This window comes from Bufo bufo, chromosome 1 (genome assembly GCF_905171765.1).
Source record: "Bufo bufo chromosome 1, aBufBuf1.1, whole genome shotgun sequence".
Classification (NCBI taxonomy): Eukaryota; Metazoa; Chordata; class Amphibia; order Anura; family Bufonidae; genus Bufo; species Bufo bufo.
In genome coordinates this window covers 550429385-550453725 of record NC_053389.1, presented here as the reverse complement: position 1 = coordinate 550453725, position 24341 = coordinate 550429385, and the positions used below count along the sequence as shown (strand labels likewise).

At 42.4% G+C, this 24341-nt stretch overlaps 1 protein-coding gene across 2 annotated transcripts in view; it reads left to right on the top strand.

Annotated features, from left to right (window-relative positions):
• The first annotated feature begins 465 nt into the window (after positions 1-465).
• RELN (reelin) overlaps positions 466-24341 on the top strand; it is an 841105-nt gene continuing 817229 nt past the window's right edge. For both annotated transcript variants that reach the window (XM_040412563.1, XM_040412554.1), the window contains exon 1: positions 466-920. In XM_040412563.1, the coding sequence (XP_040268497.1) occupies positions 704-920 (217 nt within the window). In that variant the 5' untranslated portion in view covers positions 466-703. The remainder of the gene's footprint in view (positions 921-24341) is intronic.

The window sequence follows — 24341 nt, the reverse complement described above, 5'->3', positions numbered from 1 at the left end:
CCCTGAGGTAACATTTTATTGAAGCAAATGTCGATTAGCACTGCGCGCCGCAGAAATGAGGTTATTAGACATATGCAGTACTAGTTCTAAGGTTTTCCTGACAGATATCCGGCCACCCTGAGGTACACGTTTGACCAGTTCCATGCACCGTCTGAAGACTGCTTTTTCATTATAAAACCATATCTCCTAAAGTGATACTGGAGCAAATGGTGTGGAAAACAGAACAAGAGCCGAGATGAATTCCCACAAACGGCTGGGAGATATAACACCCAGTCATGCACTTCACACAGCGACACATTCGGCTCCTATTATTTATCATCTAATACCAGGACCATTCACCTTTCCAAGCCCCTCCTGGCAGATGGTGATGGACAGCTGGTGGTCCAATCAGACGCCGGGGGGCGTGTCCCTGTGCACAGATAACACGATGAGTAGATGAAGCGAGCAGCTCCTGTGTAAGGGACCCTCATCGAGTGCTCGGTCTCCTTTCTGCCACCTGTCTATTGGCTCTGGTGCTGCCTGTACAAGGTGCACGGAGTATGTAAACAGCTGCTTCCCATTCGTGCTTTTTTTAGTTGCAGAGGAGACAGTCGCATTCACTTTTATCCCTGTAAACTTTTATTGCTATTTGTCGTGCCCGCTCTTCTCTCAGCCACTTATGCAGTATATAGAATAAGTACAAGCAGCCTCGGGGAGCCCAGCAATGGATCAGAGGAGCTCCTGGACTATGCTACTGCTTGGGATGCTGAGTGTGGCCATTGCAGGAGGAGCAGTCGGGTATTACCCCAGATTCTCCCCATTCTTTTTCCTCTGCACCCACCACGGTGAGCTGGAGGGAGATGGAGAGCAAGGAGAGGTGCTCATATCGCTGCACCTGGCGGGGAACCCCAGCTACTACATACCTGGACAGGAGTACCACGGTGAGTAGCCCCTACCACAGCACCATGGCATTGTCTATGTTTTCAGGGCACATAACAGGCTTGAGGTGTGTAATGGAGCAGCTTCTGCTAGTCCAGTGCCTCCTGTCAGGATGTGGGACATGAGGGGGATTGTAATGGCATACTGGGAGGACTTCATGCTTTTCATTTTAAGGAAAGAACACCCCTACCTCCTGGTAGAATTATACCTCTGGCCATGCCAGCGCTCTGTAGTTGGCATGACACATTTATTACCATGTTGCCAAAACCACCACATAGTTTTGAACAGATGTATTGTGAGGAGAATGTTGTGTGACAGGCCTTCCTTGTCCGATACGTACAGCGATTTATGTCACCGCCTTAAAGGGTTAATACACCGATGACTATAGTGCGACTACTCTTTGTTTCCTAAGAAAGTGACGAGGAAAACTAAAGCGGTGCAATAATAAATAGGGCACATGTATCAAACGCGATATTTCCTGATGTATTTGCGCCTTTTTCTGTGGTAAAAAGACAGACACAAGCCCCCGCTGGGTTGATTAAGTTGCTACCTGCAGTCATTCTTTGAAGTCACTGTTCATCTGCCTTTGCTGAATTTTCAGTCTGCTTTTGTCTATCTAGGTTACTGGATTTATGAGTTGCTATACCAGAGCATAGCTAATTTTTTTTATTTTCTACATAAAAAAAAAAGACCCTGGCACACTGACCTGTATTATGTCTGGTGAAATGTAAGTGGTAAGCTGGCCATACATGACAGGGCAACACAACAATCCTGAGGTGGTGGCATCGGTAATTGGCCTACAGTAAGATGAAAGCGTCAGGGATAAAAACGCAAGCCTGTAGTACAAAAATACGTTTGCTCTGAAATCTTCAGGGCAGAAATTGGATGATTTTTTTTTCCCAATAGATGGAGCAATTTTTCCAAAAGGAAGCCTGAATTTGAAAATTCCTGTCACAGCTTTTGCACGATTGGATTTGCACACAAAGTAGTAATCTGTCTCTGTGTTACGTCTCCGTGTGAATGGGCAGATTTACTCTTATTTCATTAGCATTCCTGGTTTTCAGCGTTAGGGTGCGGCCATACGGTCAGGTTTTCTTAGCCTACTTTCACACTAGCGTTGTTTGAATCCGGCGTTCAATTCCGTCAATGGAACTGCCCACCGGATCCGGAAAAACGTGTGAAAACTGATTACATTTGAATCCTGATCAGGGTTTTGATCACAATGAAAAAATGCATTGGAAAAAAAAACTGATCCGCCATTTATGGACTTTAATTTTTTTTCACATTTTTCGGGTTTAACATGCAAAAGCCGGATCCGTTTTGACGGAACACACGGCGCCGGATCCGGCGTTAATGCAAGTCAATGGGAAAAAGGCCGGATCCGGCGTTCAGTCAAAGTGTTCCGGATTTTTGGCCGGAGGTAAAAATACAACATGCTACGGTTTTCTGAAAAGCCTGATCAGTCAAAAAGACTGAACTGAAGACATCCTGATGCATCCTGAACGGATTTCTCTCCATTCAGAATGCATTAGGATACAACTGATCAGTTCTTTTCCGGATTTGAGCCCCTAGGACGGAACTCAGCGCCGGAAAAGAAATACGCTAGTGTGAAAGTAGCCTTATGCAGTTTTGGAAGCTAAAACCAGAAGTGGATCATAACAGGAGAGAAAGTAAAAAAAAGGACAGATAAGAGGTATTGAGGGAGATATATCAAGACTGGTGGATCCATCCGCCAGTCTTGATCTCCCTGCACTCGCGTGAGATGCACCTGATTTGTTATGAAGCAGAAGCCTCTGCCCTGCTGTGCGCCAGAAAGTGAAGTTTATGCCAGTTACAGGCTGGTGTAGATTTCAGCTATAACTTCCGCCACTTTCTGGCGAAAGTTATAGTAAATGCGGCAGACGTAGCAAAGCCACGCCCTTTCAGCTAAGACACGCCCCCTTTTGACGGCCCTTTGGGAAAGTGTCAAGAAGCTCAAAAAGTCGCACATTATGGTGCACAGATGCCGTGCGCCTTGATGTGTATGTTTTTTACGCCTCAATTGTGGCGTATAGGGCTTCATAAATATCCCCCATTCTGTTTTTTCAATTCACTCCTGTTTTTGGCTTCCAAAACTGCATCAGGAAACCGGACCATGAGGCCATACCGCGACAGCAAGACACTGAAAAGTCATGCGGTACAAAAATATGTGCGACTTGTCTGCAACTCGTTGTCGCATGACTATTTTAGAGCTGCGGTTTGGCTGTGAAAATGTAGCCAAGTCACATGTTGCTCACAACTAACATTAAAGCCTATGGAGTAAAAGTCAGGTGCAATTTCTGACAAAAAAAAATCCAGCATTGCAACACCATTGACTATCATTACATGAATTGTTGCGCGACTTTCTAGTCGCTCAACACATCGCCATGTAGAAGTACCCTTAAAAGGGTTTTCTGAGTTTTTAAACGGACACTGTCACCTGGATTTCACTTACTGAGCTATTAACATCACCACATCAGTCTCCACAATTTACATTAAAATATACTAGTATTACTGCCCTGTGTCTTGTAATTAGTCTATAAAATCGCTTTTATTAATATGCTAATGACCTCAATAAGGAGCCCAAGGGGCTGTCCTTCCAGCCATGCCCATTATCTTGGAGCCCAGCACTGCCCCACTGCTAATTGTTTGTTGCGCCCGAAATCTCACGCATTTCCGGGTCGAGCGAAGCTGGCACATGCGCACTTCGTTCTGTGAGGCCGATGCTAGGACATCGGTAAGTGAAATCCAGGTGACAGTGTCCTTTTAACACTGATGACCTATCCTCAGGATAGGTCACCAGTATCTGTTCGGTGGGGGTCCGAGACCTGGGACTCCTGCTGAACAGCTGTTTGAGAGTGCCGTGGCCTTCTTCATGCTTACTAAGCACAGTGCAGCACATTGTATAGCGGCTGTGCTTGTTATGGCAGCTCAGCCCCATTCGCTTCTATGGAGCTTAGATGCGCCTAGGTCATGTGACTGATGAACTTGTTGTTACTTGACCTAGACTAGAGAAAGCAGCAAGAAGGTTGAGGCGCTACTGCGAGTGCCGCTACCTTCTCAAATAGCTGATCCGTGGGGGTCCTGGGTGTCATGCCCCCACTGATGAGATACTGATGAGGATCCAGAGGATAGGTCATCAGTGTTAGTGTACTTTCACTGTAGCGTTTTTGTTTTCCGGTATTGAGTTCCGTCACAGGAGCTCAATAACGGAAAAGAACTAATCAGTTTCATCCCCATGCATTCTGAATGGAGAGCAATCCGTTCAGGATGCATGAGGATGTCTTCAGTTCAGTCACTGAACGGCGTTTTGGACGGAGGAAATACCGCAGCATGCTGCAGTATTACCTCCGTCCAAAATTCCAGATCAGTTGCCGGAATGCCGGATCCGGCATTAATTTACATTGAAATGTATTAGTGCCGGATCCCACATTAAAAATACTGCAATGCCAGATCCGCATGCGCAGACCGGTAAAACTGTGAAAAAAAAATAGAAACTGATTCGTTTGTCCGTATGACAAACGTAGAGACGGATCAGTTCTTGCAATGCATTTGTGAGACGTATCCGCATCCGTCTACAAATGCTGTCCGTTTACATGCAGATTGTTGGATCAACGGAACTGCTTGCCGGATCACTCTGCCACAAGTGTGAAAATAGCCTTAGGCTAGGTCTACACAATGACATTTGGGCACAACTACACTGCAACATTTGTCGCGCAACATTTTGTTGCACCAATGTCGCGCAACAATTTTTATAATGGTAGTCTATGGTGTCGCACTGCAACATGCGACATGCTGCGACTGTGACGCGACAGTCGCAGAAAATCCATCTCAAATGGATTTTCTGCAACTGTTGCGTCGCAGTCATAGCATGTTGCAGTGCGACACCATAGACTGCCATCATAAAAATTGTCGCGCGACATTGGTGCAACAAAATGTCGCGCAACAAATTTCGTTGTGTAGACCTAGCCTTAAAATCTCAGAAAACCCCTTTAAAGTTAAAATTGATACATCCATCACCACCCAGAATGTATAATCTGAAAGCTCACTATTGGAGGTGAAATATAAAGAGTTTTAGGAGAATTTGAAACTGAAACAAAAATGTCCTGTACAGTGATTTCTTAACATACAGTGGTCTCTCATTATAATACTGTATTTTCAACATATGATGGTCTTTCCTGGACCATTGTAACTTAAAACCACATTAAATATGCAGTGCCAAAGAGAGTCATCACATGGTTTATAAGGATGCATTCACACGGGGGAGATTTTTTTTGCGGAAAATGTTTGCAACTGAAAATAAATTAATATGTTCATCTTCATAAATTCATCAGTCATCTGAATGGGGTTTTTTGGTGGGAAGCACATGGATTTCTTCAAGTCCCGTTTAGGTGAATTAAACTAATTTTTAGTTTCAGGAATTTTCTGCAACAGTCTGCAATGTGTGAAGGCACCCTAAATCTATGTATGGAACCTTAAAGGGGTTCTTCAAATAATTTATTCAAAATGGACGCAAGCAGCCATTCCTGGAATGTGAGTAGGACTGGTTGCCTCCACTTACAGAGCTGCTTAGAGGAGCAAGGGCGCAAGGCCTCACTACACACAACACATCTATAAAATAGATGGTAATGATGTGATCCTGCCTACAAAATTCTATGATGGCTGCCAGCCTGACAGGAAAACTCACCAATATGCAGTAAATGCAAGAGCGAAGTGTGTAGTGAGGCCTTGCCCCCTAGACAGCTCTGCATTCTTGGACAGGTTGCCTGTGGTCTTTTTAATTCATTTTCAGAGAACCCCTTTAAATGAAAACTATTTCTCATTTCAGAACTAGGTAAAAATGTTGATAATTCCCAAATATAAATGTGACTCATCTGTGCTCAGTTTTCCAGTCCACCTGCATTTGGATGTTTATACTTTTCTCAGTTCATTACATTTTGTAGAGTGTATGGATAAAAATCTTCATGTGCCAACAGGAAGCCATCAACAAGGAGGCTAACCGTCTGAGGTTTTTTGTCTGTGCCTCTAGTCCCTAATCATTTTATTACTTTTACTATTTATTATATTTTCTGAAATTAGACACCTGGCATCAAAATTTAATTTTTTCATTAAAAAAAAAAATATAAAAGTTGGTATTAGTGGACAACAGTGTGACCCAGGCAGAAAGTTATATGGATCACACTTCAATATGTTCAAAGGTCATACCTAGCACTTAGGTCTAAATTTACATGCTAATATTTTAATAAAATCACCAGAATGGAAAGCCCAAAACTCTATTTTTAAGCTGACATTAAAAAAAGTGGTAAATTATACAGTACAGGGATTACAGTTCTTTAAAATTAATTACAGCCCTAAAACCTATATACTGTAGTTCCTGAAAGCAGACAACTGGATGATTGCAGTTGTCTTGATGGAGTGTTGACAACCATGTCGACTGTCAGGTAAATTTGTCACAAACAGGAATTATCTTAGGTTACTTTCACATGTGCGTTTTTTGTGGATCTGGCAGGGATCAGCAAAAACGCTTTTGTTATGATACTACAACTGGCTGCATCCGTTCCAGTTGTATTATCTCTAAAGTGACCAAGACGTAAGTCAATGGCTGCTGGATCAGTTTTCTTTTGAGAAAATGGATCTGGCCCATTGACTTGCATTGTATATTATGCCGGATGCGTCTTGATCAGTATCCCATGACGCACACAAAAAATGGCTTGCTGCGTTTTAGCTTGCGTTATGGAAACACAATGAAACAAAACGGAATGCATTCTGGGGCACTTTGTTCCGTTCAGTTCAGTTTGGTCCCCATTGACAATGAATGGGAACAAAACGGAAGTGTTTTCCTCCGGTTTTGAGATCCTATAAAGGATCTCAATGCAGGAAAGGAAAGTGCAGATGTGAAAGTAGCCTTAGAAACGTTTGCATCAAAACAACAAAAAAATGATTACATAAAAAAAAAAAAACTGCGGTAATTGAAAACAATTATTTGTGGTGACAGTCAGTGAATGAAAATGTCTTTTCTGACTGAGAAAAACATTTCCATCTGCAAGAAATATATTAGATATTCCTCTCTAGTGATAATCGTTATCTCTATTATTGCAGAGTGTAACGGATATGGCTAGAGAGGCAGTCTGCATATTTTACTCTAAAAACTGGGTATGGACAGGATAGTGACAGTGTAAAATGGAAACTTTATTGATGTTTGGGGGGGTGTTTGGTGCGACTTCTTTGGCGTTGTGATCTATACACTAGTAAACCTCTGGGTCATTAGGTCAATAAATGGCATAATTAGACACAGGGGGGTGATTAGATGAACCGCCTTTAGAAATTGCGTCAGGAGTGAAAGCTGGGAACTGTTTCTAACAGCTGTATCTCGGGAAGTATTTTGGCTTGCACCACAGTGCCAGTCTTCTTTTACAGCTTAGATTGTCATCTTAAAAAATAAATAAAACGTCCTTAGCTACTGAAGTGCCTTTCTGCAAGGATATGAGATACATTCTCGGCATGGAAAGTGTTAAAGGGCATCTGTCAGCAGATTTATACCTATGAAACAGGCTGACCTGTTACATGTGCACTTGGGAGCAGTGTTGGTCCCATGTTCATATGTGCCTGCATGCTGAGAAACATTATGCTTTACTATGTGCAAATGAGCCTCTAGGTGCAATGGGGGCGTAGCCGTTACATGTAGAGGCTCCAGTTTCTCTTTATCAGGGCCAGGCAATGTAAATGTCATCACACCTGCTCCTGTCAATTAAAGTGCAGAGGGAGCTGCAGTTGCAGAGAAAGCAGAGCCTATAGGAGTAACGGCACTGCCCCCGTTGCTCCTAGAGGCTTATTTACATATACTGAAACATTCTTTTTCTCAGCAATGCGGGCACATATGAACATGGGACCAACACAGATGCCTTCAGCTGCCAAGCGCACATGAAACATCTCAGCCAGTTTCATAGGTGCAAATCTGCTCACAAATGCCCTTTAAAGGGCTTGTTCACATGAACGTGTGAAGCCCGTGCCCGTGCTGTGGACCGCAAATTGCGGACCGCAATGCATGGGCGCTGTCCATGGGGATCGCAGACCCATTCGCTGGAATGGGTTTGCGATCCTTCCGTTCCGCAAAAAGATAGGGCAAGTTCTATCTTTTTGTGCTGCGGAAGCATGGAATGGAACCCAAGAAACCACTCCGTAGTGCTTCCATAGTGTTCCGTTCTTCTGTTCCGCATCTCTGGATTTGCGGACCCATTGAAATTAATGGGTCTGCATCCGTAATGCAGAATGGCCACGGAATGGTGCCCGTGTATTGCGGATCCGTGTAATACGGCAACGGGCATCACACGTTCGTGTGAACGAACCCTAAGGTGTATTCTGCTTTATAGGACTTGACTCCTACTGAAAGTCTGCGTTAGGGCTCATGCACACGACAGTATTTTGCGTTCAGTATACTGCCCGTTTTTTTAGTTCAGTATGTGGTACATATACTGAACCATTCATTTCAATGGTTCAGCAAAAAAAACTGAAGTGTCTCCGTGTGCATTCCGTTTCAGTATTTCCGTATTTCCATACCGTGAAAAGATAGAACATGTCCTATTCTTGTCCGCAAATCACGGTGCTTGGCTCCATTCAAGTCAATGGGTCCGCAAAAAAAACGGAACACATACGGAAATGCGTCCGTATGTCTTCCGTATCCGTTCCGTTTTTGCTGAACCATCTATTGAAAATGTTATGCCCAGCCCAATTTTTTATATGTAATTACTGTATACTGTATATGGCATACGGAAAAACGGAACGGAAAAACGGAAAGAAAACGGAAGCAAAAAACGGAACAACGGATCTGTTAAAAACGGACCGCAAAACACAGAAGAAGCCATACGGTCGTGTGCATGAGCCCTTACAAAGAAAAAATCCTGAAAATATAGTGATTCAATCTTTTCAGTATTTCCCACATAATCACTCACCACTTAGGGCTGTTTCACACGAGCGGACAGCAGAGACACGGAGCATTAACATGATTGATAATGCTCTGTGCCTCTCTGTGACCTTTTTACTACAAAATCCCAGTGAGATAAAGTTGTCACCGTGATTTTGTAGTAAAAATGTCACAGAGAAGCACAGAGCATTTTCAATCATGTTAATGCTCCGTGTCTCTGCTGTCCGGAGCACGGCTTGGCTGTCATTCACACTTCGGATTACCCGCACGGCATCCGCTCGTGTGAAACAGCCCATCCTGATCTAGAATGCACTTTTAAAGCTCCCAGCCTAGGGTTATGACTGATAGGTGGTTCAGCTTCAGCTTGCTGGTCGAGCATTCTCAGTCCCAGCACTAGGAATTATAGGAGGCTGTAACTGGGATCTAGTGTGGGAGACTCACCATTGAGGGACCACAATATGAGATGCACAAGAAGGGGGTGGGGGAGACTTGCTGCTCAGCAGCTACGGGAATACAGAGGAGACAGGAATAGATGTCAGCAGTACAAGATGGAAACTGTACTCTATCCCACATGGGCTGCTGCACCAAGAAGGAGCATATAGGGAGCAACATTATGGGGAAAAAGATATGCAGGTTTTGGATGTACTATTAGTATTATGTAGTATTAGTGTTACACTATTGCTCTGTGTGTAATGGCCCTGCTGCCTTCCTTCAAGAGTCTCTTATGAACACCAGAATATGCTTTATGGTGTACTGCTGAAAGTGGTCTAATAGTAATAGTGCTTTAACAACACATTGACTCTGCTTTCACACAGCGTCATGATTTTGGCTGCATTTAAACATCTGCATTACGAACACAATACCCATGTCTCCAATCCCAGGTCCTAAAGAGCTGAATTTAGATCACTATATAATCCTCTGGTGTGTCAGCTTTCACTGGAAAGGGTGTGGGATCTTGGATACTAACCTTAAAATGCGTCCATATTACAGCAATATGAAACAGGCCTGACACCTTCCATTTGAGGGATTAAGGTGCTGAAGTCCACTTCTGTGGCAAAAAAACCCTCTAAGATTTCACTCACATATATGCTAAATATTTCTATTGTTCTTGGGGTATGTCCACATGACCCAGTCGTGACTTTAATACCGCGCGGCCATTAGCAATGAAGACCAACTAAACAGTGCAGTCTTTATTAGTTAAATGAAAGGCAGCTGTGGTCTAATTGTCTAATTGGTTCTTGACCCCAGCACACCTGCAACCCAACCGGATCACGGCCACGCCGTGTGGTCATACCCTTATAGAGGCAGTCCTTTGCATAATGGACACACATGACAAGATGGACCCCATTAACTATAATGGGGTCTGTACTATTTCTGTCACAGGACGGCATTTTACTGCTGTAGAATCTGTGATGCCTCTAATGAAGCCCCTGATGTGTAAGAGCTGGACACTACAATAAACCATGTCTGTGTCCTACTTTCCTGTGACCAGATATAGTCCATTCTACTGCCATATAATATACAACTCTCACATAGACTGTTCACATGTGACTGGAGTGGCGAGTCCACTGACTTCCAAATGACAATGCTTCTCCATTTGGCGTGATGTTAGAATGACAGGGATATATCGGGAGTGATGTATGGTGAATGGGTGGAACAATAGGTGACATAGGTTGATAGGGTATAAAAGGTATAATGTGGTGGTAGGGCAGAGGATGACATATGGGCATAGGGGATAACAGGGTGACAGACAATGGCAGAGGAAAGTGACGGGTCAGAATCAGCAGCCAGAAACGTGGGCCCTGGGCACTGAACTGCTAACCTGCCATGTCTGGGCCCATTTTGTGGGTGGCTTCAAACAGTTTAGGATTGCTGCAGATTTTGTCTATGGATTTGCAGGCACTGTCTGATCATTTATCTGTGGATTTGTCTCGGATATATTCACTTTGAATTATAGGGGATAAATGCGCTGTGAGTCTGCAGCAAAATGTGCATATCACGCGTGGATGTGCCGTGGATTTACCTTAGTGGGGTGTATTCAGTCTTAGTGCCTTTGGCAGCACAAACTGTAAGTACAGCCCTGTACACTTGCCTAAAGATGCAGACCTGTACATGTTATATGCTATATGTGCACCCTACACGTACAGAATTATATATGCCTGCTGTACATGTTCCGGTTTAGTTGACTAAATACATTTTGTCTTAGAAATAGTGGCATATTTCTGATGAGACCTTCAGTCAGGCAGCATCTTCATTGCAGGTGTGCAGTGGAACAAGCTGTAATTAACTGCTGAAATTTGATGACTAAAGTGTATATTAGGCTGTCATCACATCATGTTGTCAGTATGCATTTGAAAATAAAAATAAGTATCCTGCTATAACCTGTATTGAATACATGGGCTACTGTAGAGCTGACATATGCCAAAATATAATATTGGCATTTGCTGGCAAGTTAATTTCTGGATATTTTTCTGGTTACCTTTATGTTCTTGAAAAGCATTTTCTTTAGAAAGAGCACACATATGCAGGAAGATTTTGGCTGCTTTCACACAAGCAAGTTGTACACTCCGGAGCGTGAGTATAAGGCCTCTTTCACACGAACGTGTGCGCCCCGTGGCCGTGCTGCGGCCCGTAAATTGCAGGCTGCAATGCACGAACACCCACCGTGGGGCAGCCGCAGCGGATCGCGGACCGATTCACTTTAACGTGTCCGTGATCCAGCCGTTCCACAAAAAGATAGGACATGTTCTATCTTTTTGCTGAACGGAAGTACGGGACGAAACCCCACGGAAGCACTCCGTAGTGCTTCCGTAGGGTTCCGTTCTTCCGTTCCACACCATTCCGCATCTCCGGATTTGCGGACCCATTGAAGTGAATGGGTCTGCATCCGTGATGCGGAATGCACACGGAACGATGCCCGTGTATTGCGGATCCGCAAATGCGGTCTGCAATACAGCCACGGAGCGCACATGTTCGTGTGAAAGAGGCCTAACACAGCACCTGGCTATCCTGAACTTCTAGCACTGCTGGGGTCACGTAGGATTATATTGATTTATGATGCTATGTAACCATTACAGTTCTGGAATGTATTAGATAACAGTGACATAATGCTGTCAGTGTTATCCAATACATTCCAGAACTGTAAGGGTTACATAGCATTATAAATCAATATAATGATATGCGACCCCTGCAGGGGCAGGGCTGGAAGTTCAGGACAGGAGCTGTGTTGTCCACTCTGGACTCGGAGCATGAGTATAACTCGCTTGTGTAAAAGCAGTGTCTTTATCAATAGTCATGTTGCAGATTTATCAAAACTGGTGCTTAAAAAATCTAGCAATCAATCAGATTGATCCTTTCATTTTTCATAGAAGCTTTGAAAAATTAAAACTAGAGTCTGATTAGTTGCTATGGGTAACCAAGACAGTTTCTGTTTGCACCAGTTGTGATAAATCTCCCAAAATGGCACAAATTGCATCAAATTTATCGAAATGCATGGGGCATGATAAATGGGATGCGATTTGTTTCCTTATGTCACCTTCTGGTTTACATGTTTAGCAAAGTCCCTTTATACTCCCATGCGTTTTCTAGATGTGTAGGAACTGACTAGGTGTCGTAGGAATAAAATCTAAGGCTTCATCTTAGAAGCCTCCATTTTGTTTCATGGGGCTTTCTATCACTTTTGAGAGGACGAATAGAGCATCATTCATGGTTATTATTGCTATCAAAGTAAGAGAAACCTCAAGAGAGCCTGGGGGACCTTTTTATAATTCAGAGGGACTGTTAGTCATCATTTGGATTTGTTATACCACAGAACTGTGACATTACCATAGCTTATAAATGAAAGCCATTGTGTGAACATACCTTAAAAGACATAATAAATGTTGCCAATATGCCTATGTATAGCAGTCACTAAGGTACCTTAGTGTAGGCTGCCGCCCTTTTATGCTAACCCAATCTAAGAGCTGCACGGTTCTCCTGTGCAGAGGAGAGCAGGGGCTCTGCTCTTACATGAGAGATGGGCTCCTTCTCTAATTCCTTAGATGCCACAATCAATAGCAACTGCGACATATAAATGGTTTTGAGAAAGCAGTGCTGATGTATTCACATGGCAGCTTAGGGCCTAATGAAGGTTCCACACCTGCCTGCAGTATATCTGTATACGGATGTCAGTATAGCACTGTCAGTATAATACTTTGTACTGCATAAGCAGTACAGTGTATTATAGAAGCAATCATAAGATCGCATGTTGAAGTTCCCTTGTGGGAGTACTAAATGGTTAGAAAAAGTTAAAAAAGTTTTATTAAATAAAAAAATATCCAAATTAAAAAAATACTCAGTGGAACAAAATATAAAAAAGTTAGGGGCCTTAGGAAGCAGCAACGCAAAAACATTTTTTTTAAAGAAAAGGTTTTTATTGTGCAAAATTAGTAAAACTTAAAAAATATATATATATAAATTTGGTATCACTGTAATTATACTGACCCAGAGAATAAAGTTCTAATGTTATTTATGACGAAACATGAATGCCACAACATTTATAATGTAAAAACTCTGTGGTATTGCTGCCCCCCCAAAAAAATATATAAAAATTTGATTGAATAAATACTCATTAAGGCCTTTTGCACACGATCGTGGTTTGGTTCCACAGCCAAGCCGCATTTTTTGCGGCTCGGGTGCGGACCCATTCACTTCAACGGGCTGCAAAAGATGCGGACAGCACTCTGTGTGCTTTCCGTATCTTTTGCTCCGTTCCGTGGCCCTGCCAAAATTATAGATCATGTCCTATTCTTGTCCGTTTTGCGGACAAGAATAGGCATTTCTATAATGGGCCGTCTGTTCCGTTCCGCAAATTGTGGCGAGGCATACGGGCGGCATTTGTGTTTTGCGGATTCACAATTTGCAGACCGCAAAACATGCCACGTTTGTGCGCAAGAAGCCTAAATAATATTTAATCAGTAAGCTATGTATACCCGAAATGGTGTCATTAAAAACACAAGCCCTCATTCGACTACATCGACAGAAAAATTAAAAGTTATATATTTGGGAATACAACAATGAGAAATAGAAAAAAATTACTTGGTCACTAAGGCCCAAAACAGGCAGGTCACTAAGGGGTTAAAGCATAATGTTTTCATTAAAAATACGTGTTTGTGATAAAACTCTGACTGAAGAAGAACCTCAGATGCCCAACACTTGCAGATTTTATACATATCGTCATATTCATACATATTCACTAGAACCTAATAGACAAAAAATCTCTGAGATACAGATGCCAGGAAAAGTTTGAGTCATGCGGACAAATGTCCTAATTCAGTGCAGGGAGTGATTAGATGTGCATCGCTTCTGATGCCAGCACGGCCGCCGCTGCATCTCGCCTGGCCGGTGACGCTAAGGAGGCTCGTTCCCATATTGGCCTGCTATTAGCTGACCCCCCCCCCCCATTGCACGTGTGAAAACATCAGCCATGCCAGCATTAGAAGTGACGCGGGTGCCGGGGAGCAAGGTAAGTACAACCTCTGTGAGGGGCCCGGGCATATGGTTGGTCTCATCTTGGACAATGGGGGCATATTGCTAGGATATGCCCCAATTGTCTTATAGGTGCGGGTCCGCACCTATATCGAGACGGGAGCTCCGCAAGTGAAGGAGGGCTCACTGCGCATGCACAGCTGCCCTCTGTTCATTTTCTATGGGGCCAGCGAAAATAGCTGAGCGCTGGCTCGGCTATTTCCGTCGGCCCCATAGAAATTTAAAGGGAGCGGGGACCGCGCATGTGCGGTACGCTCCCATTCACTTCTATGGACCGTAGTCCTCCAGCCACCACCTTGCGGGGCTCCGTTCTCTATATAGGTGCGGGTCCCAGCAGTGGGACCTGGACCTATAAAACATTGGGGGCATATCCTGGCGATATGCCCCCATTGTCTATGTTGAGACAACCCCTTTAAGTGAGACAACCCCTTTAATTAAAAAAATACATTTTGGAGGGGCGTGGCTTGGCTGCCGAGTCTGATGGACGCATAGCCCAGCAGCTCCTGCACCACAGCGACATAGATCAAGCATTGTACCTTCAATTCCACCTGAATCAACCCAAAAAGAGGATCGTTCAGATCAGTACACGATGGGGAAGAATAAAAGGCTGCTCCCAAGGCTGAATAGTGAGAATCTGGAGAGATATTTTGAAAGAGAGTAAATCCAAGATGGCGCCCGGAGCCCTGGAGCCGCTTCTGCTCCCGCCTCACCACTGCTGAGTGCTCCGTCCCCATCGCAGATATCAGAACATTTCCCCTCTGCCTCATCCCCTATCCTACCGGACCCCTCTCACCTCACAACACCTCAATTCCCCGCTACTCCTGAGGACATCAGAGCGGCAGGATCGGGACACAGGGTCTCACAAGATGGCGCCGCAAGTACTTCCAGCTCACCTTCTTCAAGCCCACAGAAGAGGAGACCGAGGGTAGAGCTACCTGAGGACATCCAGGTTAGTCTGGTTTCCTCTCCTCAAGAGACTGAACTATTTACTAACTACCCTGTCTCTGACAAACTAGTGTCAGAAGACTCTCTAAAACAAATGCTGTTAGCTTTAAAATCTGCAATGCAACAAGATTTAGCAGCTTTAATTGCTCCCATGTCTGCTACACTACATAGGGTTGAGCAAAGGGTGACGCATATTGAGTCTAAAATGTCGGACTTTGCAACATCCCAAAATGAAGTAATCGACGCGCATAATGAAATGGCGGACGAAATGGAAAGCATAAAATTGAAAATGGCAGACTTAGAGGATCGTTCGCGACGGAACAACATTAAGTTTCGCGGCATCCCAGAAGATATTTCTAACACAGAGCTGCCTTCCTATATCCAAAAGCTTTTTGTGTCCCTTATCCCTAAGCTTTCCTCTCAAGATTTAATTGTGGACCGAGCCCATAGGGTTCCAAAACTGAAACACCTGGGTCCAGATATCCCTAGAGACGCTCTAGCACGTATCCATTTTTTCTCGACAAAAGAAGCGGTGATGTATGTAGCCAGAAAAATAGGCACTCTCCCGGCTCCTTTCCAATCTGTTAGATTATACACAGATCTCTCTGCAGCCACCTTGAAACAACGCCGTGAGCTTCTACCTATCACGCTCTCCCTGTGCAAACATGAAATTGTTTACAAATGGGGATACCCTATGAAGTTACTTATTTCTAAAGATGGACGCTCTCACCTGGTCCGATCCCTTGAAGAAGGGAAAACTCTACTAAAAGGTTGGCAAATTACCATCTCTACCCCGGTTCACAATACTCCCTACACTCAACATCTAAAATGATCTGCACAGTTGTCTTTTCAAGGACTTTCCCTGTTTTATTACAAGTTATAGTCACTAAATCTACCCTCGTGGTGAAAGACCAGCCGTTGACTCTTCGTGGGCAAGCCGTGAAGATTTTAAAGGACAAGACACAGATACCTCATTTTCTTCCTTCAAGGATTTGTCAAGTGTTTGTTCTCTATCACGTTTGTTTTTGTTTTAATTATCTGCCACAGGTGGCGTAATGCGCTTTTCAGCTGAATACGTATTTATGTCTACCATAGGTGCACTTTAGGTTATGATATACCCATCCAAGGCTGAATAGATTTTTATTCTTGGTTTCAACATGGAACTTTTGCCCCTACTTGTAGACACAATGTTATGTCTACTTCAGTGTTTTCTGTTTTTTTTCTTTTAATTTCCTCAGATTTTTTGCATTAATGCTTCACTTTGCGCTGTATTTAACTTTGCTTATATCTCCCTCAGGTCTTTTTGAGCAGTGTGGTGGCCATCTTCAGCGCCATGGATCAAAACCATGGGACTGACAATTCTTTCTCTCAACTCCAGGGGACTAAATTGCCACAGAAAAGAGCTTATCTTTGGAAAGAGTCGATGTTTGGCAAAGCTGATGTACTGTGTATTCAGGAATCTCACCTGTTACAGAAGGATGCATACAGGATTAGACACCGCTTGTTTCCAATTATAATTCACTCTCATAATGCACAGAAAAACAGAGGAGTATTTATCGCTGTTAAAAACTCAGTGTCCTTTTCTTTACTCTCACAAGTGATAGATCCCTAGGTATGTGTGGTGAATAATATCAAATATACATTGGTGAATATTTACGCGCCAAACGAACACCAGATTTATTTCCTACATAGAGTTATGAAGAAAGTCCACAAAATTAAGCAAGGTAAACTAATCATCTGTGGTGATTTCAACTCAATAGTGGATCCCTCTCTTGACTCAACTAATCCCTCCAGACGCTCTCCTATAGGCTTATCAGCTTTTCTTCACTCCGAAGGCTTTATAGACGTCTGGAGGGCTCAGCACGGCCAGGAAAGGGACTACACCTTTTTATCCTCCTCGCACCTCTCTTACTCTAGAATAGACATGTTTCTAGTAGACCAAACGACCCTCTTCCACACTTTAAACTCATCCATTGGTATTATCAAATGGTCTGACCACGCCCCTATTTTACTCCAATTGGCGGAACAATTCCAATCTCCCCCCCTCCAGTGTGGAGGAATAATCCATTTATCCTTTCCCACCCCAAACACAAACTTGAAATTACAAAAGCCATACAGGAATACTTCCAATTGAATGCGAACTCAGTTCCTGACCCGTACGTAGTTTGGCAGGTGCACAAGGCGTTTATAAGAGGCATCTTGATACAAATAAACCACATTGAAAAGAAAAAAAGGGAAAAAGAACTAATAGATACTCTAGCAAGGATCTCGATTCTAGAATCTAGAAATAAGCGACTTCCAACTGTTGAGATAACCGCTGACCTGCGTGGTGAAAGGGATAAATTAATGTGTCTCCTTAACAATGACTTTACTAAATTCCTCATACGCACTAAGGCCAGATATTACGCCCAGGGAAACAAAGCAGGAAAACTTCTAGCCTCAAAACTTAAACATCAGCAAGCAAAATCTAGAATCCCCTTCCTCTTACATCCCACAACTAAATCGAAAGTTATTGACCCAAGAGATATAGCAGAGCAGTTCCGCCTTTACTACAAAGACTTATATAATCTTAAGGATAGCTTGTCCCTCCCAACTGATTATGAATCACTTGTACAGGACTTTATAGATAAGGCTAAATTGCCCAAACTATCCCAGTCTCACCTATCACAACTAAACACCCCAATTACAGATCTTGAATTAAATAAGTTAGTTTCCTCCCTCCCCCTGGGAAAATCTCCAGGCCCAGACGGCTGTCAAATGAATATTATAAACACTATTACCCTACTCTAGCCCCTTTCCTTCTCCCACTGTTTTAAAAAATGATGTCTGGCTCTTCCTTCCCCTCAGACATGCTGATGGCACTAATTGTCACTTTACCCAAACCTGGTAAAACCCCGGACTCGCCTCAAAATTTTAGGCCAAAATCCCTTCTAAACTCTGATATAAAAATCTTCGCTAAACTGATTGCTTCCAGGCTTGCCATAATCCTTCCCAAATTAATAGGTGATGACCAATCAGGCTTTGTGAAAGGCAGACAGGCATCTGATAACACTAGACGTTTATTCAACATTATTAATGTTGCGGAATCACGCAACACTCCTATGGTTGCAGTTACCCTGGACGCAGAAAAGGCGTTTGACCGCCTCCACTGGCATTATGCTTTTTCTGTTCTTGAATCCATGGGTTTTATTGGCCCTATTATTCATGCAATCCGTGGTTTATATTCAGACCCTATAGCGAAGATTTTTGTCAACGGAGTGCTTTCACAAAGTTTTCATATCACTAACGGTTCCCGGCAGGGATGTCCTCTTTCCCCCCTTTTATTTATCCTAGCCTTAGAACCCCTTGCTCAACACATTCGTCTCTCGCCCGATATACACGGATTAAGAATAGGTTCAAAGTCCCTTGTAATATCATTATATGCTGATGATATTATCCTGACAATGACGAATCCCACCCAATCATTAACTCACGCGTTTTCCATTATTTCTCATTATGGAGATCTTTCATATTATAAAATTAATAACTCTAAATCTCAGGTGCTCCCTATTAACATCCCACTAACAGAACTGAGAGTCCTAAAAAATATGTTTCCGCTAGACTGGCAAACATCACATCTCCCTTACTTGGGAATCAAATTGTCATACCCTTGTTCACTCGCATACCAACACAATTATGTTCCACTACTCACCACTATGGCTAAGGATTTCGCTTCCTTTAACATGCAGGAGATTTCCTGGGTTGGCAGGATAGCGTCTTTTCAAATGATGACTTTACCCAAACTCATCTATTTTTTCCGGGCGCTACCTGTTCCAGTTCCTGATTCCTTCTTCAGAGACGCTCAAAAGATCATCAATAGTTATATATGGAAATCTAGCCGCCCTAGAGTGGCCCACTCTATTATGTTTAGAAGGAAACAAGTAGGTGGACTGGGCTTTCCCTCCATTAAGGATTACTTTCTATCTATTAATCTTTCTTTTACTAGAGAGTGGTGGAATCCACTTTCAACAAAACCGTGAATCCACTTTCAACAAAATCTATCTCTATTAAAACCTAAGAGAATAGATCATCCCCTGATTATGGTGAAACAGGCTATTGTACTGTGGTCCAAGTTCCACTTATTACAAGGCTCATCTAATCTCAACATTTTACCGCATGTATCGATGAATACCCTAAGTTTATGTATAAACAATATTGATCTCTCAACCTGGACCACAGCTGGCATCTTGTCCGCTGCTCAGTTGGTGGAGAATTCGGCCATGATCTCCTTTGATAAATTATGCCAATTATACTGCTTACCTTCCTCCCAATTTCTCTCTTATATGAGAATAGACCACTGCCTCAGCAATTTCCTTCTCTCCCCTCCTAGATCTCACACAGAGGTGATGAGGATTTTCAGGTCACCTTCTCTATTCAGGCATCATACCACTCATCATTTATACAATATACTAAATGATGAAGCTAATTTTAGCAAATCTCCTCCCTTATTGAAGTGGGAAAGTGAACTAAAATTGTCATTTTCAGAGGAGGAATGGGCTGCGGCAGTTCGTTTTATTGGGATTGCATTTAAATGTGTTACACATTATGAGGCCGGGATAAAAACCCTTCTAAGGTGGCATTTATACAGGTGCTTCGGCTTGCTGCTGGCGTGAACGTGGTAATACCGGTTCTCTCCTTCACATACTTTGGGCGTGTCCTAAACTCACTCTCTTTTGGGGCTTGATATTTGATCTGATAGCTCAAACCACGGGTATACGGTTGTCTCCTTCCCCGACGTTAGCTCTTCTATTCCCCAATATAGAGGATTTACCGTTTGATGACAGACGTGTTATAGGACATATCCTACTCAGTGCTAAATTGGTTATCACTAGACATTGGAAAGCAGTAAATCCGCCAGCAATCTCTGAAGTAATCCAAACTATAAATACCACGTGTAGACTTGAGAGTCTTCTCCCAGACTCAATGTTAAGCCAGACTCTAAAGAAAAAGACCTGGTCCCCCTGGATGTTGAGTCCCTACTACGCACCTTGAATTACATATTATCTTCTAGAATGGCCGTCGCACTGCTCAATAGACCTTATATGTTATAGTCTCAATTTTATTTTTATTTTCCTGCTAAAGTGAAGAACTCAGAATTCAGTTTTTTTTTTGTCAAAAGATCTTAAGCTCAATGACAATTTAATACTTGTATTGTTTCCTGATTTTCTGTTATTTTTATGAGGCAAATAGAGGGTTTGTGCCTCTCCCTCAACTGTATTGTACTACAATGTTACTGGTATAATACCAATTGTTCTCTATATAAAAAATCTTTTGCATAATGGACGCTGTCTGTAAACATATGCTATGCAAAATCAATAAAAACGATTAATCATAAAAAATACATTTGGTAGATAAGCAAGAAGTTGGGGACAGATGAATGGCAACATGACTGTAGGATGATACTATGTAGTTTTTTTTTTGTATGTTACTATGGAAACGTATAGTACTGTAGAGGAGCAATAGACACAAAGGGGGAATTTATCATTTGGGTTGGTTTTGGTGTCAGTTTTAAATCTGTCTTTGCTTTGTGAGGTTGCGCCAAATTTATGAAATGGCCCACTGTAATTATATATATATATATATATATATATATATATATAGCAAGGACAATGGGATGTACACTATGGAGAAGAGTTTTTTTTTAAATGGGTGTAAAGGAAAACTGGCTTAGTCGCCCATAGCAACCAATCAGATTCTGCCTTTCACTTTTCAAAGGAACTCTGAAAAATGAAAGGTGGACTCTGATTGGTTGCTATGGGCAACTAAGCCAGTTCTAGTTTACACCAGTTTTGATCAATCTGCCCCTATATCTGTAACAGTACACCAAGGGGTTGCTTGGTGTGGAGATGCAACTTTTTAAAAAGTCGTACATCATAAATGAGACTTAAAGGTGTACTGATCTGAAATCCTGACCTACTTTTCATTTCAGTTCTAAAGGCGGCGAGGTTCACCAAATATCACAGTAATATGCATCAAATGTCGCATGTGGGCATCACTTTTACACATCACATTTTTACGCCACAAAATGGGCATAGAAGATTTGATAAATATCTCTCAGAATTTTAAGACATATTTAATTAAGCCAATTTAGTCAAACAAGGTATAATATGATATTACTGCCAAGATGATACCATGCACATGAGTCATAAAGCAAGGGACAATACCCGAGAGGTAAAAAACTTTTATCTTTTCCATTGATATGCATCAGCCCCCTGAGGAAACCATTTGTTTTGGGGGAAACGCGTTGTGGAAAATGTTTTTGTAAGTCTGATAGTTTAGGGACACCCAGGTTCATTTAGGTATAGGTACGAGAACGGAGCAATCCCACCATCAGGGGCTGTCTCCAGGCAGAGGCTACAATAGGGCTGGCTCAGGAAAAGAGCAAGGGTTAATTGTTCTTTCTGTATTTGGGCCTACATGTCTTTCTCCCTTACCTCTGCCATTTTCTACCTCTCGGGTATTTTTCCTTGCTTTATGACTCATGTGCACGGTATCATCTTGGCAGTAATATTATGATATTATACCTTGTTTGAATAATTTGGCTTATATTTAGCTTCATAGATGACCAATAATCTTAAGGGGTTTCCTTTTTAAGTATTGACCTATTAAAGTAATTGTTTTCAGGCGTCCTTTTTGTTTTGAGTAATACATTTTGTCTTTGTTTGGATACTACTATCACTAGCAAATATCTGATTTTGTACATGTTTTGTTGAATAAATAAGAGTATGGCAAATTTTTTAAGCGGCACTATTTTCAGAGGCATTAATTAAGGAGGCGCAGGACATCTTTTCAGAAAAGGAGATACCAGGATTGATGTCTTCTGTCTCCTGTAAATTGGCCTTTCAGGAATTGTACGTGGGCTTTAAGGACAACATTAAATCCTGGTGGGAGATCCGATCGCTTGAGAGTTACCTGGAGCATAAAATAGTTCCTAAAGGTCTCCGTATCCCTATTTTTTCAGCCACATGGATCTCATCTCCCAACCTGACCAAAAAGTGGGAGGAGGAACTTACTCGTAGCTCCCTGAGTCTTATGTGAATTCTATTAGACGAAGAAAGAGTTCTGTTTCAAAAAACATCTGACAAGCTGTGCATCCTGAAGGAGACAGTCCTCAAATTTGAGACTGATCCTGATTTCAGGAAATGTGAAACCTCTCTGCAAACATCTGTAGAAAGGTTTCAGAATAAAAAGACCATAAGCATAGACAATTTGTCAAAGATCTCTGTGAATTCAGGGAGAACAGGGCCTATCTGTTTGAGAAGAAGGGAGCTATTCCAACTGCCTCTGACATTTCTTCTTCAGATATTGAATTATCTGATCTGGAATCTACTTCTGGCCGTGAAAAAAGTGGTTCTAGAAAGGGGGCACCAGCTTTCAAAAAACAAGGAAAGAAGTGGCAGAGATGGGGAGGAGAACCAGGCCACTCGCAAGGGGTTGATTAGCAGGGGGCATTGTCCTCCTCCTCTTCTGCACCATTATCCACGACCTCTCAGCGTCTTTTAGCGTCAGGACAAACCACATACGCGACAGAAACAAATAAGCTCCATAACAGATATAGGTGACGATCTGCAGGTATTGAATCTTTAGTTTAGATAACATGTCTCAGAAAGCATGTGTGTTAACTCTACTACATCTGTATTCGCATATACTGCTGTAATTTGTGCTGCTGTAGCCAGCTGACATTGTGGCTGTGGCAGTGCACACTGCAGATCAATTCACAGCTCTGGAGTCAGGATTAGTGGTACAGGTCAGGTCTGGTCACAGTGTGATGAATTAAGTTGTGTGGCTCACTAAAGTTTCTCTGCTAGGCGCTAGGTTAGTCCATCAGCAGCAGATTCTACTAGCACTGCTAATGCATATTGCCCAGCCTATTGCCCAGCCGAGAGACAGAGTGCTCGTTGGGACTGAGGCGGGGGTTGCTATAGAGTCAGGGATGTACTGACTAAGGGGTGGCAAGCCAGAGCACTGAGGTATTGGGGAGCCAAAAGGTGGGGCTTGAGTCTCTGGCATGGACTTGAGACGGGAGCAGAGGTATTGCATGTAATCAGACGGGCAAGGCCCCTCACCCCAGCTTTCTTCTCAGTCTGCCTCCATTGGAGGTACACCATTGCCACAGAAAAAACACCATAATGAACACTTTCAGTTTTATGGCTCTTTTCTTTAGCAGCAGAAATATTCTGGAACAAATGTATGTGTGTATGAGCTCTAAAGCCTTTTTGACACTTGCATCTATTAATGTATATTTTTTTGCCATATGAACATAGCTTTAGTTTTATATTGTGTTGGTGTAGCTCACAGTTGAAAAACATTTTTGCATTTATAGAGGGGACATGTTTTTAATATGTTTAAAATGTTTTCTCTTTTCAACTCTATATATAGTAAATTAGTAATTGGTACAAGAAATTAAACAACCTATAATCTATTAGACCTGATAGTAAGGCACACCAAAGACATATACATAAAATAAATGTTTATTTGTGTGTATCTTAATGAATTGAAATAAAGGATATATTTTTGTATATCTTCCGTTGATTTTCTGTTCTGGGTATTCACACCAGTAGTTTGTATAGGATTAGGTACAAGAGGTTAGTAGCCTAACAATGTACCATGGCACAGTTGATTGTTGACAGCAACATAACATAGGAAGAAAGGGAATTTGATGTGGCAATGGGGAAATATAATTAAAATTATAATAATGAGTTGAACTGACATACCATCTAGGCTGGAGGCTTGGTGTCCAAAGATTTGACATGACAAGGGCTGATCTTACGGCTCAAAAAAATGTAGCCCCAGGCATGTAGCTAATAGGGACTCTCATTTGGGAATGGTTGCTATCCCAAAAAGACTTTTTTATAAAGAGAATATTGTGACAAGGATACCAGAATTTTGGAATAGAATCATTTTGATGGCATTAATCTTTAATGTGTTTTATACATGAACTTGGTTGTTTTTTGCTATCTTCATATTGGTTAAA